General features: G+C 41.2%; 1 protein-coding gene across 1 annotated transcript in view; it reads left to right on the forward strand.

Moving 5' to 3' along the window:
- The window catches only part of GRM7 (glutamate metabotropic receptor 7), a 1,739,703-nt gene that overhangs the window by 1,060,441 nt on the left and 666,283 nt on the right, over nucleotides 1-12,979 (forward strand). Inside the window, exon 7 of the mRNA XM_078661666.1 lies at nucleotides 10,611-10,750. Within this exon, the coding sequence (XP_078517792.1) occupies nucleotides 10,611-10,750 (140 nt within the window). The remainder of the gene's footprint in view (nucleotides 1-10,610; nucleotides 10,751-12,979) is intronic.

Consider the following 12,979-nt stretch of genomic DNA (forward strand, 5'->3'; position numbering starts at 1 on the left):
CCCTGCGTGACAGTCTCCCAAGGAGTTTAGGGTTGCGTAGGTGGTACTTACCTGTTCCCAGTAGTTACTGGATGTGATCTATAACTGTTACTTTGTGTTACAGTGAAGTTTATATACTTTTATTCTAATTTCTGACAAGTATTTCTATATCTGCAAAGTGTTGATTCAGACAGTGGCCCATGTGGCCCTGTCTTGTAAATAATCCCTTGTGAATATTGCCGTGCCAGTTGGCACAATGTACATGTGTAATTTCTATCTGATATGTTTTGACAATACAAAAGTTATTTTAATATAACCTTGTGTGGAGTCTCTTTTGTGGTGTACCTAGTATGTTGTTGCTGTTGTGCGCTGACGCAAATGCTTTACACATCGCCTCCGAGTTTAGCCTAGACTGCCCGCGCCATGCTACCTAGAGGGCGAGCAGGGGTTATCTTGGCGTGTGACTTCCTTGCCCTGACTGGAATGGTGGTTTCTGCCTGGCTTTGGCATCAGCCTTAGCCTACCAGAAATAGCCGGTTTCTAACACTCAGCCTTTCCACGCACCGAATTGGAACAAAAGGGAACACATGAGTTGGTTAATGTTATTATCAAATGACGGAATAAGTACTCATCTTTTCACTCTGATTTGATAGGAATATCATTGTTTTCATCAAAAGAAAATGTGATTATTAATCTGCAGATAACATTAAAATACTTGCAATGATGACTCAGCCTTTCATACTTTCAAAGAGGATAATTTCTCACTAGCTCATCCTGCCAAACATGTGGAATAGGGGCAAGGCTGAAGAAGCCACTTCGCAATTATAGTTTCAGTATCTTGCTCTTCTGTTTTGAAGCTCTCTCACAAAATGCATTTTAATTCAAGAGTCTGTTCCACCTGGAAAATGCAGGTGTATACAATAAACAAATTGATTATTGGTAGAAGGGGTGAGACCTCACTACAAATAATAACCACAGTTGTTGTCTGGGTGAACCACAAAAGTCACTAAATAAATCTATGCTTCACCTTCTGGTAGCTTGACAAAAAAGCAGTCAGGCTTAATTTAGAGCTAATGTGTAAAGTAATTATACAATACACAAACAGTAATAAAGTGAATAATCCCAAACCAGATAAAAAAAATAAGTACATTTTAATAAATAAAATTACATTAAAATTGACAAAATCCAATCAGTAGAACTAGAGTTAGGTTAAAATAGCGCTAAAAGGAATGATACTCGAACTGCGACATATGGTCTCACCAGACTTGGACAAAGCCGCAAGTTCAGGCATTCTGGACAACATGGAGCCTGTTTATGAAAAAAGACTTACGCAGTTTAAATCTGGTTCTCTGAACAATCAGTGCTCTCATACTACTGCGTACAATGCCATTACCCTTTCTTTGTGTAGCTCTCCAAATAGCTTGGTTATCTCAGTGATAGTCCTAGAGATAAGTGAATAGTCACTTCTCTGCTTTAAAAGTCTCTGCTTGACCCGAACATTGTAAAAAGCTACAGGACCATTCGTTTTTTGTATTCTTCCGCCAAGCTTACAGAACAATTTCTCTTGCTAATATCCTTGAGAGTACAGACACTATGGTTTAGTTCAGACACTATGGTGAAGGAGTTCTGTTTGCTTCTTCTGAATGATGTTCAGACCACTATGAATCAGAGTGTTGATGCAAGGCTATGGCTTTGTGAACTGTTCACTATGCTATGCATGTGGAAAAGAAACAATTGATGGACTGAATGCTGGCAATGCAAACATTCACCCCCAGTCACAAGGATCTGGGTTTAATCCATCATTCTTTTGCTCACCTCGCCACCCCAGTTTGGACCCAGCCATATGCAAATCATTCTATGCATGTTGAAGAACAATTTTTTGATTTTCCTTCTAGGCGCCTCAGGTTGACTGGTCTTGCTCTGGCATTGTTTGAACATTTCCTCAACGGTTTTCCCTTGGTGATTGCCTTCCTTCCTTTCTAATTGCCTGAAAACCCTAATGCTCAGATGCTGTGTCCCTAAGTGCCGGGAACTCTTTTCCATTTTATTCAAATTATAAGTGCAAGCTTTGAGAGAGTTAGTACAGCCATTCGGTTAAAAGGCAAAATCACCTACAACTCGTATGAACAGAAATAAAAAAACATGCACACGTGCACGCACATACACATGCGCGCACACACACACGGATTCTAGGCACACCATTAAATCCACCACTATAGAGGATTCAATAACCCCATCCCTGACAGCCTACAACAATAAATGAACCTCTAGACACTCCCTTTAGTTAGTCCCCACACACCAGTGCAGTCATACTTACCCAACACTTGCAAAACAACAGTGCTCGATGACATAGAAAAATCAAACAAGGAGATCACCCAATGGGTCATACAGAAGGCACGTCTGAATTGCTAGTAAGGCTGAAACCAAGGCCGGAGTGGCTGAACTGGGCATCAAGCATTTCCGCTGGAGGCTCGAAGGCTGGGGGGGGCGCTTTTGTTACTGGGGTTGGTTTTGTAGCTGTGCAGCACTTTTAAAAGCATTGCTAAATTCCTTTAATATCCATCACTTTTCAGGCAACAATAAAAGTGCAAAGATAACTCTGGTGATTAATGTACCTGCTGGAGAGAGATAGATTGGAGTTTTGTCCAGTGACAGCTTTGACTCATCTTAGGTAGTTCAGAGGGTTAATGTGCCTACTGCGAAGAAAGTGTACTATGAAAATCACAAAACAGTATTTTATGTGCAATGCTCAGTGGGATACTGCTTTCATCACAGAGATCCTTTTGTTACTGTGCAGTTCATAACTTACAATCAAAACTAACACAGTGAGCTATGCAGCGTCATTGAAGAGCTGCATGCAACCTGCATGATACAGGTTAGCAAGTTATGTTTTTCCCAGGCTTTGATTATCCTAATTTTGTTAAAAAAGGGCGTGGTTGGGAAGAAATAAATTATTATTAGTAAAGTCAACCCTAACCATTGTTACATTCTGAATCCTGAGTTTATCCTTTCCCAGACCAAGCACTCTTAAAAACTGCCTACTAATATGGATGACATGAGAATCCTAAACATTGTAGTCCCCTTCGTCATATTTAACATTTTCCATACACTGATTTACACACATATCATTCCTTGACTCTGTATTTGTGTATGATGTAAAGTGCTCCAACACCCTACGCTGGTAAGAGAGGCGCTATAAAACAAATGAAATACATGTGAGGGAGGAGCTATGGACAGATGGGAGGCACTGTCAGAGGGTGATGGTGAGGGAATCATTGAAGAACCCCAATAAAGATTGTAGCTTCCTGGTGCACTGTAAGCTCATCATTTACTGTGCTTTAAAAACTAATACAATTTAATGTATAATGAAACATGTGTTGTAGAATAAACAATTTTTGCCATTTCCCCCACATTTTCCTGGGGGGGAGAACCCTCCCAAGCCCCATTGTAGTGGTCAGGCTCCTCGATATGCACCCTGAAATGAAATACCAGTATTTGTAAAGCGTACAGCTACCTCGGAAGTGGTGTCCCGGCGCTGGGGGCCCTCGGGAAGATATTGCCCAGAGTCACATGGTGCTGGGCTGACCTGCCGCTGGTGATCGAACCGTGAGCCCCAGATTCCAGCGTCAGTCGCCCTGGCTGCTGCGCCACACCTCTTCCACACTGTGAGACTTGTCTGACGAAGGTTTCCAGGGCTGCTTTCAGTTCCTAGTCTGGCCCTGGCTGAAACAGCAGCTGCAGAATGTGATAGAAAAATCAACTAGGACAACATAAGGTGAAGAAATCCCCATGGTCTCTGCGTGTTGATACAAGTCATTCTAACAACTGACTCTTCCAGCAACAATCGTGGAAGGGTTAAACCTTCTAATAACTCATCAAAGTCCTGTTCACAAGTACTGTCGCACCCAGCACCTACACAAATAGGCACAAAATCGATGACCAACTATGGTGTCAGGCTGTTTACCTTTTATTCAGGCTTTTGTTCATGTGTGTAAAATTAATTTTATTCCTTAGTCTTGATTTACATTCAAAAGCAAAGAGTTTAGTGTTTTCCTCTCAAGATCAGCTTTGCAGTGCCTTTGCATGTTGAAGAGGGATGTATGACGGTACAACGCATACATTTACATCGCAGTACATTACATTGCGGTTTTTACAATGCAAGTCGTTACAACGACTTGCTTGGGAGGGCGTTGGACTTAGGAGTAGTATAATTTACTATTTCAACTCCAGTCTAATTACAGTAGGGAAGGTGTTGGATAGTAAATTATACTATTCCTTGTCCTAGAGCGCCATCTAGCACAAGTCGTTGTAACGACTTGCGTTGTGAAAACCGCAATGTAGTAGCATTGCGATGTAATCCCTGTGTTGTAAACGATGTTTCCTGTTGAAGATTCATTAGCATTTGTTCTGAAGGGTTGCTACTGCAGTTGTTACAGCTTCTACAAAGATATTGTCCCCCATCAACAAAAATATAAATTACCTACTATTTAAATAAAGAAAAATTGTGTGGCGGGCTACAGTAAACATCTAATCGATTCCAAGAGAACTTATGCGCTGTGCCCCTCACATCTGCTGCACACAGTTTTAGGCTCCTCTCTGCGCCACATTTTCAGCTATTTATTTATCCGAAAAGTGCAAATGGAAGGGAGAACCTCTTCTGCGAGCTCACTACAAACTTTTGGATAAAAATAAATGCTTTCATATAGCACTAAGAAGTACTGATACTGCAGAGTGTGGCTATACAACGCCTTTGCTAGGTGAGGAGGTCGGACTGGGTCATAACATGCATCCGAGTTTGTACCCCTGATTAATGCATAAAGCACAAATGATTGACGGAATGCTGAACTATGCAAACATTCACCCCCAGCCCCAAAGATATGGGTTTAATCCACCATTATTTAGCTCACTTCACCAACCCAGTTTGGACCCAGCCATATTCAAATCAGTCTTGACCCTGTTCCTCATGGGAACAGTCCAGCCCAAACTGCCAAGCCAAGTGCTCCCTGATTAATGCATATCTGCCTCTTTCTGAACTCTAAAATGCCGGGAACTTACCTCTCAATTGTGCAGCAACGCAGTGCTTAATTTGAGCCAGTGGTTTCCGGTGCTCAGCACCAATACTTAGTCATCAACACCAGAGCTTTTCCTGTGCACCTGTTAAGGACACATTCATTTATGGTAGGCACGAGGAGATTAAGTGATTAGCCCAGAATCACTGGATGTTGACTTTGAGCCTACGCTGAGACTCAAACCTGGTTCCCTAGCTACAAAGTCGGCAGCTCTGGCCATTATGCCACATAATCACCCCACTTTCATGATGGGTAGCTGATTCAGTTTTAGGCAGCGCTAACAGGAGAAATGGGCTGGCGCAAGCTGTCTCCTCACGAGAGCCCCGACACTTATTTTATTCCAAATTAACCATTGGCAGCAAGTACTGTGTACAGCACCTTGGAGTGTACGGAGATCTCTGCATGTCAACAATGACTGTCTTTTGCTTCTAAACTTTGTGCAGGGGCCCATTCCTTGCGTGCATGATGGCCCATTCATTGGAGAGCGCGGTAACTTGTATTCTTGATTCGGCCGAAACTACACTTTCGTCCGAATTGTGAATACTTCAGGCCTCAGAATTGGAATCAGTGCTGTAACATATTTATAGCTGTACAGTACAATAAATTTATATATGGATTTAAATACTCCCTGCCATATTTTGCAAGGATATTTCAAGTTACCTAGGAGTTCCTTGTAACATATGACATGGAGTACTTTAGTCTTTATAATACTTTTTCACACCATCATCCTTCCCACAAACTATGTAAATTCTTGATATCTTGCTCTTTTTAATAGAGTTATTATGGTCAGAAAATATTAAATCAGAATCTGTAGTGTGAAATTAACCACACCAAAAACATTCAGTAATTTCTTGTAAAAAAGATATTAGAATCATTTTAATATGTGGTTGATTTGTTTTAAATATGCAATGATTTGTATTGTACAAAAAAATAAAATGATAATTATCTGCTTTCTGCTGATTGCTGTTCATTTGAGAAAAACAGATCAGAAGAAGTATACCCAGTTCCAGTATTCATTGTTTAAACTGCAGCTCTAATTATGCTCTCTGACCTGCCTTTTATCTTAGCTGCTGGCTCTGGCAGGATGCATTATGACATCACAAGTCAACTGTAATAAATGAATATGTTGAGCAACTATGTCATTAATTTTATTACAGGGGATTAGAGCCATCACAACTCGAGCGGAATAATGACATTAAAGATGGGCTCATATTCAGGGCTTGCAAACTCACATGTAATATATGTATTATTATAATGATTTTCAGCAGGAAAGTAAATAGTTGCCAGGGGAACAATAATAAATGGATAAAGGCGCACTCCCACACATCACTTAACTTATGCAGGTGGTGGGTACCGTCACTTATATTTCAGGACACAGACTTATTTCCCATCAACAGTCTTAGGCCCAAATCAAGTGGAGGAAAGGCAGAATGGGGAGGAAGACGGGAGAGAAACACAGAAAATGGTGAACAGCGTTTACAACAAAACTTTTACAACGCACTACCATTACGACGCAACTTTTACAACACAAACTATTACAATGCATAGCGCTTGGGGGCGCTCTAGGATAGGGAATAGGTTAATTTACTATCCAATAACCTTCCCTAGTGTCCACGGGGACTGGAGTTGGAATAGTAAATTAAACTATTCACTATCCAGCGCCCAAAAGCATTATGCGTTGTAATGGTATGCGTTGTAAAAAATGCGATGTAAAGGTAGGCGTTGTAAAAGTATGCGTTGTAACGTCATACATCCACAGAAAATCAGTCACAGAGGGAGAGAACAGGGGTTAAAAAGACACTGCAAGTGAGATAAAGATCTTGGGACTATAGGGAAGTGGATGAACGAAGTTTGGGGTGAAATCAAGACTCAGCAGCGATAGAATTTGACAACAGCAGTGGTGGTCTCAAAAGCAAAACTTTGGACCCTTGCACTTATGTTTTTTTTCTTAAATTAAGTACGGCTCCAAACTATTAAACGTGAAAATATATATAGATGTTAAAGAAGTGCTTGAATTGAGCTGTACTTGTTTGTAAAAATTGACAAAACGATTTTTTATATTTATGACAAAAATGTTCACTTCTAAATTATTATTATGCTTCCTGCAAAGCAGCAACAAAACTGTTATTTTAATAAGCAAGATGACTGGACACAGAAACATTTCTATTATCATTTGTTCTGTTTTTATATTTTCATTTGCTGGAGCAATTTTTGAAGCCATCATTTTGAATTATGCTTCATTATTTGAAAATGTCTAGGTCTTTTGTGTCTTGGAGGGAACTACAAATTGTGGTGGCAAATGTGCAGTGATGGGCTCACTACATATATAAAGTACTTTTGAGGAGTGATTTGATTGCGGAGTAGACAATGGACTTTACTACCATCCAAAAGTTTTTATGTTAATAAAAAAACGGTCAACTTCTTAGAAAAGCTCAATTTGAAGGGATATTATTATGGAAATACAATAGAAAATAATGCAGCAGTTATTGTAGCTACCCAACCTTAACTCCTCATTCATTACTCATGACCTAGGATTGCATCAAAATGAGTTAATTGAAGGCATCGGTGAGGGTATGTGAGCGATATGACCTTGGATGACATTGAAAATGACCTAATTCAAAACATCTGATGACATGTTTGTCCTATGCAAAGTGACTAGGCCTGCAGCCATGCCCAATGTATATCAGTCATAGAATACGACTTACAGACTTTGACGTCAGGCCTTTTTAGTACATGTGTAGAACTGCAGCCATGTAATATAGACACTACTTAGTTCATATAGACACTATCTAGTCCCTGCAATCATTGTTTGCAGACTCTGTCACGGGCACTGTCAAGTTGAAATCCTGATGAAGCAATAAATGAGCAGCGCCCATTCCCTGGGTGTAAACCGATTCAGACAGAAATGTTGATTCTCTATGAATTAAGAATTACCAGGAAAGGTGGTTTAAGTGTCGTTTGCAAACATGCAGAATTACAGCAGGAACACAATGTGCCATTCCTGACACCTGATATCCCAGCCACAGCAGGCATGGCTCGCGGGTGGGGGAGTTGCGTGGGGAGTTCAGACATGAGGGGGGGTCTAATTTAATAATACAAAAGTAATATTCAAACTTACCTTTCCGCCGGCCAGGTCCCACGTCTTCTCTGCTCCTGCTCTCCTGCCTCCTGCAGGAACAGGAAGCAAAACCAGGCAACCCGGCTCCCTCCCCTAAGACAATCACAACGCTGCAAGCAGCTTTGTGATTCGTCGGACCACCGCCCAGCAAGGGGCTTATGGGGAGGCCATGTTCTCCATGCAGGCTGCATTATAGCCTAAATGGAGAAGGGCAGAGTGTGCATGACTGGTTTGGGTGGCCCCAGGGGCTGACCAAACAGTCTTTGCGCACTCTGGAGTGGGCAGGTATACCACTCCTATCCTATCCTGCTCACAGAGCAGCCCGCCCACCCACCCGGCACCAAACATAAAATGGTAATAACTGAAAGTTATTACCATTTTGCGTTTCTGCTTCTCGCACTGCGAGAAAGTAGTCGGGCGGCGCTCCTCCTCCCTAGTGGGGGAGCCGCCCCGTGATACCCCCATTTCTCAAGGAACCTTCAGAATACCACCGTATTCCAGACTCCAATAATTAACGACACCTGCAGCATCGGTAACTTCAGAAGTAGGAGTAGTGCTTCAGGACTCTTGACCCCCTCATGTTGGAGCCCTACATATTTTCAAGGTTCTGCTTATGTACAAAGGGGCATACTTATGAGAGCCCTGCATCATGCTTGCACCACTTAATGTGGTACATACACAACGCAAAGCACTAAATCATATTTATGAAGCTACGCAAAGCCACTTTGCGTGGCTTTCAATGGCTTAAAAAATATGGAGTAATGCAACGCAATGTAAATTGCTGTGTTGCATTTCTCTGAGCAAGGGAGGCGTTCCATGGGCATTTCAGTGGGTGCTCCCATGCAAATCCCATGGGTTTTTACGCATTCCCAGATTTTCCAAACCTGGTGTACCTAGGAATGCGCCAAAAGATATGCCTCCCAGGTGAGGCGTAACAAAGAGAAACTTCTTTATTTCTCCTCGTTTTTTCCTCTTTCTATGTGTGCTGCGCTCTGCAACACACATAGAAAGAGGAAAACACCTCTCAGGATTGTTTTTGTGCAGGAAGGTTCCCTTTCATGTGCAAAAACAATCTTGACTACAACACAGGCAGTCTTGCACCATGGTGCAAGGGTGCCTGCATTGGTGCTAGTCTACCGAAACGGTGTCAGCGCAGGCGGTAAGGACAGGTATGCGCGATATTGGATAAATACAGCGCATTCCTGCCCTCCCCTGTGATGCCACCATTCTCATAAATGTGCCCCATAATGTCTCTTTCCAGGATTTATAGGATGACGTTGATGATGATACAAGTGATGTAGTAGGATGATTTTGTAGACGTTTTAGGTGGATGTATGTCATTACAATGCATGCTTTTACAACGCATGCCATTACGACGCAGGTTTTACAATGTAAGTCAGTACAACGACTTGCGTTGGGGGGCGCTGGATAGTGAATAGTTTAATTTACCATTCCAACTCCAGTCCCCGTGGATAGTAGGGAAGGTGTTGGATAGTAATTCAACTATTCCCTATCCTAGAGCGCCCTCCAGCGCAATTCGTTGTAATGACTGGCGTTGTAAAAGTTGCGTCGTAATGGTAGTGCGCTGTAAAAGTTGCGTTGTAAAGGATGTTTCCCGTTTTAGGTTACTGAAATTTTGCAACCTCTTTGACTCTCTAACTCTCTAAGGCATTTTATTACCAGAGAGCACCAAGTAGCTTTAATACCCACTGAACCAAGATCTTTCTAGAAGATACCATAGGTTTTGATTATATTCCATGATAAATAATAATTACTCGGCTCTGACGTACACAGAATGCTGCTCTCATCTGTGAGGCATACTTAGCACTCATGAGGTAAACACTATTCGAACTCAATCTGAAGTTTTTTTTCCTTTACATTAAAAGCTAAGCTCGATCCTTTCAACCCTGGTAAAATATTCCTGTCCTATTTGAGCGCCTTCCTAAGAGAAGCAGGCGATATGACCCCCACACTCCCTGCCAACGCCACCTTTTTCGCACTTTCTTTCTTTCTCTGACTCTGGCTTTTTCACTCTATTTCCTTCTCTCTCTTTCTAGCTATTTTGCAATCTATATATTGAACACATTGTTTTCTTTGAGACTGCTTCTGTAACTGGTCCCTCACACTAACTTACAGGTGATATTTTCAACTAACTCCCTAAAATGTAATTCTCTGCAAGAAATGACAATCTTAAATTTCTTGAATGTACTCAATTTACATATATTGACAAGTAAATCAATATCCTAGTGAGGCTGAAGTTGGCATACATGACATGAGACAACCTGGAGGCATTCTTAGGAACTGAATAACATTTTAGAAATTCGTTCAATACATGAAAATGCATTTTTGGTGAAATTTCCAAATCATTGAATAGACAAAAGGTCAACTCCTGCTTAATTTGAGCCTGACATTTCTTCTATGTTGTGCTCCTCTTCCAATCCTAGGAAGTGCTGGGACTCCAGTGGTATTTAACAGAAACGGTGATGCTCCTGGACGCTACAACATCTTCCAGTATCAGATCACGAACACCAGCACCCCCGGCTACCACCTTGTCGGACAGTGGACCGATGACTTGCAGCTGAACGTAAGTCCAGGATGCTTTATCATGTTCTGTTACACAAATTTGTTGGGTGATGGAGGTTAGAGCAAAATTTACTTCCTAAAATAAAAAATGGACATGTGCAGAATTGATTGCAGGATAAACCTTCACTAATGACATCTGTGAGGGACCTGTAGCTCCAACCCAGGCATGGCCAGGTGAGCCATCTTCCAGCTGAATTCAAGAAATGGGGTTGTATAAAAATTGGATAATTAACAATTCATTTTTTTAAAGTGCTTAGACTCTGTAAAATTGAGATGCATAGTGTCATCTACAACAAAGTCTTATTATGATTACTACTGAAGATTCTTAGAAACATGACAGTTCATTTTCAAGTGGTGATCTCAAGGGAGGATCTGATAACTGGGCCTGCTTCCAGAATGTATCCGGATCCGGTTGGTCACTTGCGAATATCTCAGCTAATAGGATCCATGTATGATATACGTTGGGATAACAGAACGGACACACTTTGTTGAACAGGGAATAGAACAATACAACCTCATTGTTGTCCACTAATCTCCCCTTTGTTCAGCTTACTTTGAATACCATATACAGTTTTCCTTTTTTGGATTTCTAAATGATGCTTTAACTTTATCACAACTCTGTGATTTATATCCAAAGTTTACTTCTGTATTTATTTGTTATATAATTTGTGCTATCAATATTATACGAGGGAGGTTGCACTTAAATCACAATTTGAAGTTTTAAGATGCTTTTTAAAATCTAAATACAAAATATATTTAAAAAATTCATTTTTATTAGGAATATGCAGATGAGCTACTTTTCCATGTGGTCAGTAGCTGACTATTATTATGTGTGGAGATTTATATCAGAATTAAAACATTAGAGCTAGGTGTACTACTCTGTACATTCAACATGTACAAAACATGGATTGAGACCACTGCTTGGGGTACCCGGCACAAAAAGTCCTCACTGAACCCTACAATTTCAGAATCTTGGAGCTCTGGGAACTCTGAGTCTGTCTGATACTTGATATCCTAAGATGATTTACACTGTGTGAAGACACAAAACAGAGATCCTCATCGAAGGGTGAAGTGCACCACCACTCATAAAAATACTTCCCAATCATTTAGAAAAGCCAGAAAGATTGCTCAGGTTCAAAATCATCCTGTTGAGGTACACTGTGATAGGCGGTAATGTGCTGAAATCCAGAAAAAAACAGTTCAATCTTCCATGTTTACGACGTCACTAAATTGAATTGTGTTGACACACACACTGGAGGTGCTGAACGGTACAAGTGCAAATTAAGAATTTGGGGGGCTTCTACCTAAGTCATTGCACTTGCCATAGTTCATGAATCATTCAAGCCTCAGTGAGAGACAGGAACATGTGGCACACCTCCTAGGTGCTCTATCTGTACATGGAATGAGGCAATCTAATGGCATCACCACAGTGCAAGGAGTGGGGGGAGGGGAACAACACCTCCATCAATTGGCCATCATCTGATTATTAGTAGTTGACATGGCTTTCTCAGTTGTGGTTGTCACTGAGTGCCATTGTCAATATGAAGCATGGTGAGTTAAGTGTGGTAGTATCTATTTAGCTTGCAGCCAACTCGCTAAATTAGATAGGCTCATGCCGCAGCATGTCACTTCATTAGATGTGAGATCCATATACAATAGATATCTATTTACTTGGTGTACCTGGAGTCACATCCTGAGCGGGCACAGGAGCTCAAAATGATGTAATTTTGAATATCCTCTGCCTGTTTAGGCCTTTATTCATGAAGGGCTTACACACTGTTCGGTCACTTTTTTGTGACTCTGCAACAGCATAATCAATGTGCCACACTGAGCCTTATTTACAAAGGGGACGCGGACCATATGGAGTAGCCGGACGCTATTTGTCTGTAGATTCATTCATTTTTGCAAATAAGTTGTTTCCTTGATCGAGTGGTGATGGTCTTGTGTCCAGTTTACTGTTCAACCTATGGGAGTGAGATTCAAACAAGTACCCACAGGACAACGCTGAGCCCTAAGGATGGTCTTGCGGACCCCATTGGGCTTAAAATACTGAAACATCGACAATACACCCTTTCTGCCTCTTAACCTCTTGATTTAAATTGATTTGAAGTTGTGTTAAACATCAAGAATTGTAATAGATATGAACTGTTATTTTTACTGCCCATATTATTTGTTAGGATGAGGGTGTCTTCACTACCACCAATCCCTTAACAAACAGCTGCATTATATG

The sequence above is a fragment of the Lissotriton helveticus genome, chromosome 9, assembly GCF_964261635.1.
Source record: "Lissotriton helveticus chromosome 9, aLisHel1.1, whole genome shotgun sequence".
NCBI lineage: Eukaryota > Metazoa > Chordata > Amphibia > Caudata > Salamandridae > Lissotriton > Lissotriton helveticus.